Below are 6,319 nucleotides of genomic sequence, written 5' to 3'. Positions count from 1 at the left end.
CCAGCTAAAAACGAGGCAGACTCGATGTCATCCAGTGAAAGAAACTGGGATAATGAAGTCATGATTGGACGGGTGAAAACCATGAACGGCTCTGATGTTTTTTCACAGATCACGTTCATCTTTTTCTCCCCGTTTAAAAGACACTTTTGTACCATTTAGAACCATCTGACCCTCTGCTTCATCGAGGCCGTTTACCTGCTCGTGCTCACCGTCTGCCTCGAACGTGTCTGCAGGAACAAAACACTCGGCTGTCTGTTTTTGAGCCACTTTGACAAACAAAAGCCTCCTTTCACATTGTGCTATAATAAAGACGTGAACACAATTATCATCTGCGGCGACGTGGCTGAAAATATAACTGTCATGAATGGCAACATTCAACAATTTGGAATTCACACAAAGAAACACAGTGAAGCACACCTCGAAGGCACCGCCTGAATGTTCCTCTGATTGTCACAATGTTTCCTTTCACTGGTGCGATCAGATTCAAATCACCTGTTTAGAAACGCACGGGATCAGAAATTTGAAACATTAACATCGGCAGCTTCACACTGATACTCTCTCCGCCGTTTCCTTGTCCATTTAGGAACTGACAGTGCAATTATGCGCCACCAAATAGGAGCTTAATTCAAGACCGAGAGCTGTGAAAAATACTTACAAATGGACCTGATTGCTGCATCCATCTTTTGTGTGCACCTCTAATAGACTACACAGAAAGTAGAAGGAAATAGAAGAATTTATTTCATGTGATTGTACAAAATCAAGACCAGGCAGAAAAAAAGAAAGGCAGAGAGTTTTGAGGTTGAGAGTAGACCCTGATGATGTTCCTGTGTAGCCCTTTAGTCCAGGTCTTGCCGGCGCGTGAACCTGTGCCTTTATATTTAACATCCCTTCCTGATCTGAGAAATGTGGTGAATGATTTGTGCTCTCGTCTGGGCCCAGCGTCTCCATTAGATGTGGGCTTCCTCCACAGAGCATCCTTCATGTGCTTGTGTCTCGTCTACCTGTCGTCTTTTACACTTCCACAGAGGCGTCACCGACTGAGTTTTATGTGTTCTTGATGCCCTGGAAGCCGCAGAAGTTCCAGCGTTTCTCCAGACTGGCCCCGACTCCCGTCAGCTCCTGTCTGAAGGTGCAGGGCAGCCGAGAGAGAAGAGCCTCCACCTCAGCGGGGTTAATCTGCAGAAACACGACACACAATGTGTGTACTCTGGCACACAAATTAAGACAGACATTCTCACACGTCCACTATTCACACCTCTGCTCGTACGCTTAAACCCAAAGCATCGAGACAATACCAGCTACATGACAGTCTCTACGCCGGCTAACACCACCTGGGTGGGCTGCAGATAATCACAAAGGTGACAGTAGAGACAGGAATCCACTGTAAGAGCCGCTGTAGACAACCCACGGCGTCTCACATTAATAACTAGGTTGTTCGAGCCCGGTGCTCACGTCAGGACGCATTAAGGTCCATCATGGAGATAGGGCTGGTGTATCATTACAGACAATGGAGCTGTGTGAGCGTGGAGCCGGCAGATAAGCAGAGCGGATTGGGCTCGTTGTCCAGCCCGCGGTATTGACAAAACTCTGTGGGCTGCTCGTTGTGCGGCGTCAGTGTTGAAACAACAGATACACAGACAAACAGCTGCACAAAGACTTTAATAGAAGCACACACACAGTCAGAAAACGTGCCAAACACACACACACACACAAACACAAACACACACGTACAGCACGACATGTCACACACATGTTTTCAGGAATAGATTAACCTCATTTTCTTATTTGCAAGAGCAGATGAGATGACGAGAGGTGTCGCAATATCATCATATATTAAAAAATGAATTACTGTGTACAAAACACACGTGATGATATCGTGTTTACAATCTGCAGATGTGTTTTGTGAATTCTTTGTTTATGAAACATTTTGTTTCCTTTTCACAAGTAATTAAGATTTACTGTTTACTTTAATTTGTTGTTATTGTTACAGACACTTCAGCTCCCGTCTCTCATATTTTGAGGGTAATTTGTTCTCCAAAAATGAGACAAAACATACAGTAAACAAAGAATTTTACATATCTATATATTTCTATAGATATCACAATAATATGGTTAATATGAAATCATCTGGGCATTATGGTCGGGGAGTGAAAATCAGATACTGTAACAACACTAACTCTTGAATAGGAACCTGAGCTAGGAGATGGTTAGCTTAGCTTAGCATAAAGAGGGAAACAGTGAGCCTGGTTCTGTCTGAATCTCCCTACTAGATAAGTTGGAGCCCACTTGATGTCCTACATCTCATTTGTTTCATCTGTACAAAAACCTGAATCATGAGGATTTATGGCTTCATGATATGAGACAAAATGTATGTAAGTCCTAAATTGGTAAACTACTCTTGAAGAGCGACGTGTCCTGCTGCTTTATACCTGTCGATGTCTCTGAGTTACATGAAGTATATTCAAGATGTTTAACTGAAGGAATAATAATCATTTTCTAAACTTAGGTGCTTAAATAACTCGACACATAATTAATTACTCAGTTGACAGCAAATTAATTTGCAGAATTTTCGATAATATTAAGAGTGTGACACTTGTTTCCAGACGGTGATGTCGAAGTGCACTGACACACCCTGGAGTTTACTTCTGCAAGGTGAGGAATTATTTTCACCTGCTGTCAAGTTCTCAAACGTGAACGAGAGCAGGATTTTCTGGTGTTCTCTGGTACATGTGAGTGTAAATAAAATATCTTTGGACCGACGGCCTGTACCTCTGGGCAATCCTGATTCTCTGACATTCTGAAGACTTCATTCTTGATCAATTAATCAAACACAGACAGACGTTTTCAATAATGGAAGTGATTGTTGCTGCCTGCTTCTTCTGCACTCTGTAACAGAGTGATAGTGATTTGTTTGTGAATGACGTCAGAGCTGTGGAGACCAGATCCAACAGATCAACACAGACCGTCTGTATGGATACTGACAAAGCTCAGCTCAGGAGTGAGCTCGAACACGAGGAGAGATGACTAACAGTCTAAACTGGCAGCAGCAGACAGATGCACAACATTAATATATGCATCAATAAGTTGCGCATATGGGGATCTGCGACTAAATACACATATATTCATAAGTGAAGCTGCTGACTAAATAACGTATTATAAAATCAAGGTCTGCATTAAAAAATTAAGACTGTGTAACAATTAATGTTTTGATTTGTTGTGATAAAATCCATGGCAGAATTTCAAAGATCCAAACTGCATGATGGGACGACTGATGCACGGAAGCCTTGAGAGGCAAGTGAGCAAAAAGAAAATGCGATGATCGACTTTCTTTTTCACATTTTCTTTCCATCATCGGTGAAAAAGTTTTTTTGTAGGAGAAGACAGAAGTTACACAAAAAAAAGTTACTTTGGCTGTTTGCATGCTGTGATGTTCACCAGCTTCAGCACCTCAGTTTCTCGTCTACTGTCGTTCACACAATCTGTCAGGCTTCAAAATGAGAGTACGAGCTAAAAATAACACCTGTGGACCAGAAATCAAGAATCATTCCAACGAGTCATTGAGTTTCACTGAATGTCAGAGTACATCGGTGTCTGTCTTGACTGTAGCCTTAGTGTTTACATGCACCTCTGGTAAAAACAGTTATATGCAGGTAAAGCTGTTAAGTTGACGTGTGTGATCACCAACCAAAAAGGAAATCTCACAGTAACTGATGGCACTCGCCTGTTCGCATGCCAGGAGACTAAAAATGGCGCAGCAGGCCCATATGTCGACCCTGCAGGGAAACTGAATCCATGTCACTGTGTCTGGGATGTGAGTGTGTGTGTGTGTGTGTTGGCCTGTTACCTTGGAGTCCAAACGCTGCAGGTAGGAGCAGATGTACTCGATGCTGGCACCGAACGGGTGGACGTTCAGGAAGGTCGAAATGATCCCTGAGGAAGAACGAACAGGTCACGCCGACATGTTAATTAAACAGTCAAAACGCAAAGACAACGCTCGTTACGCAGCTCCAGCATCCGAGTTTCTGTCTCCTGTCAAACACGACTTTAAACCACAACAGAATATTCAAGACATCAGTTTGTGTTATTCTCCCTCCTCTCGTCTGACTGAAAAACAAGCGAAGATGCATCGAGTGGCTCTTCTCAGACTCCCGACTCGGCTAAGAGCCTCTTGTATATTGTGGCTCCAGATTAGAGGGAGTGTTTGATGACGCTTTGATGCCGTTATCTCCCATCAAAGCTGTGTGCTACTCAAACTCTCCGCAAGCTCGACCAAACCATCTGCTCTCAACTCTCTGATGGGGCCAGGAGGGAGATAATCCTCCACCTCTGCTTGTTGTGGGAGCACCATGAAGCAACGTGAGATGATCTGACCAGGGACAACAAAATGAGGTCTTGTGTTTACTTATTTTGGTACTTTTGGGCAACACTGTGCTCCACAAAGTAACTAATAAGATGTGAGAACAAATCAAATTGGATCTGTGAGGTAAAGAAACAAATTAAATGTGATGTTTTTCTTTTAATATTCAGAAAAATGTACAACGTTTGTTCTTCTTCTTATCTGGGGGTCCAGACTTTGGACTCTTGACCTTTCTTTTCAAAATTGTGTTGTAACTGATGTCAGAAATGATAGATGAATCTATGAAAAATACAAAAATTACTCAAGTTGTAAAACAGATGATTTGAATGCTGTTTCCAGGAGCGCTACAGCAGTTTGGATCTTACTGAAAAGACACAACTCACCCCGAAAAGCCTTTCGCCGCTCAAACAACACAAACAGAAACTCTTTCATCTTCTATACTTTTGCTTCTCATTTTTCATGAAGGGGAACAGTTCAAAGATTATGCGGCTGTGTTCATCTACATTCACTGTGTGGAGTGGAGAGAAAATGGCAAAGAGATCCAACTCTTTGTTTTCTGATGAAACATTTTCCTTCAGGAGCCGAGAGCGTGTCCCCCTTTTTCTCTTCTTTCTCCGCGGTGCTCACTTCAACCTCGGGCATCAAACAAGACATCAAGAAGAGTGATCCTGGCATGAAAAGGTGCCAGGATCTTTAGTCGCGGTCCATCTCTGATCTCACAAAACAACCAGAGTGGGCGCTAAACGGAGACCATACACCATTGACTACCTAACTACCTGTAAGCCAATCACAAAGGAAATCATGACGCAGTATAAACGTACGTATTTCAGGCACCGGAGGAACAGTCGGAGCGGACCCAAATGGACCGACACAGCCGGCGCTATCGTATGCTAAACTTTAGCACAATCTGCATTTCCCTTTCCACTTCCTCACAAGACGCAGCACGTTTGATCTTTCATGCTTTGAGCCGGCGGATGTCCTTGACAATTAACATGTGAAAACGCAGCGTGGCGGAAAACAACGAGCAGCAAAATAGGACAAGGCTTTGTTTACTTCTATAAATAATGTAGTTTATAACACGCATGGGAGATAGATGCTGGCCGTATTTCCCATTATCATAAAGTCACAGTGTGTTATGTAATCTAATGAGTAAAGTGGGCTCTGCCTCTCCGTCGTCATATCTTCCCCCTCTCTCGCTCTAATGGCTGTGTAATTATGAAACGTTAATAACTCAAAACGACTGAAGCAAATCAGAAAAATCCAGCCGTGGTATTGGTTTCACATGTTGTGGTTACGCTTTGCAAGATAAGGACAATAAACATGTACCGATCTAATGCAATCCAACAGCTATGTGGGAAGAACTCGTCTTGTGAAACCAACAGTGTTAATAATAGTATTTTCTTTATTCTGGAAGATGGTCTTAGTTTCATGAACATATCCGCCTATTGAACTTATTGAGTGTAATTTACAAAAAGCTCCTTGACGGTGTGTAAATCTGTGGTGTAGTATTTAGTCAATAGTCAACATATTAACATTTAAGTTATTTTCAGTTAAATTATGCTTCAAATAACATGTGAGGGAGCACAATCAACATACAGGAGATGACAAAACACTAAAAGCAGCATCGCAAAAAGAACGAACATGAAGATAAAGTACCACAGAGAAGGTCTTTAATGAGATAAAGTCTACGAACATGCCAGCATCTCTGTGTGCTTTTGTTTTTGTAGGTTTTGCTGGTATTTTAAAGGTCCAATGTGTAGGATTCATGGGGACACACTGGCAGAAATGGAACAGAACATTACTAAAGTATGTTTTAATGACTTTATAATCACCCAAAACCAACAGTCGTTGTGTTTTTGTTACATTACAATGAGACATTTACATGGAGTCGAATCGAGGTCAGTGGAATCAAGGATGAATCTTTAATTTTTGATGACGGTGAGAAATACCAGAGAAATACCA

The 6,319-nt window shown here is 42.2% G+C and overlaps 1 protein-coding gene across 4 annotated transcripts in view; it reads right to left on the bottom strand.

Annotated features, from left to right (window-relative positions):
* Positions 1–715: 715 nt before the first annotated feature.
* Positions 716–6,319, bottom strand: part of LOC119007349 (ecto-NOX disulfide-thiol exchanger 2-like) — a 170,488-nt gene continuing 164,884 nt past the window's right edge. For 3 of the 4 annotated variants that reach the window (XM_037076961.1, XM_037076963.1, XM_037076960.1), the window contains 2 exons: positions 3,845–3,930; positions 716–1,176 (listed from right to left, as the gene is read on the bottom strand). In XM_037076961.1, coding sequence (XP_036932856.1) covers positions 1,045–1,176; positions 3,845–3,930 — 218 coding nt within the window. In that variant the 3' untranslated portion in view covers positions 716–1,044. The remainder of the gene's footprint in view (positions 1,177–3,844; positions 3,931–6,319) is intronic. The other variant, XM_037076962.1, reaches the window with a different exon arrangement.

This window comes from Acanthopagrus latus, chromosome 18, assembly GCF_904848185.1.
Source record: "Acanthopagrus latus isolate v.2019 chromosome 18, fAcaLat1.1, whole genome shotgun sequence".
Lineage (NCBI taxonomy): Eukaryota > Metazoa > Chordata > Actinopteri > Spariformes > Sparidae > Acanthopagrus > Acanthopagrus latus.
This window is presented reverse-complemented; position numbering and strand designations above follow the sequence as displayed.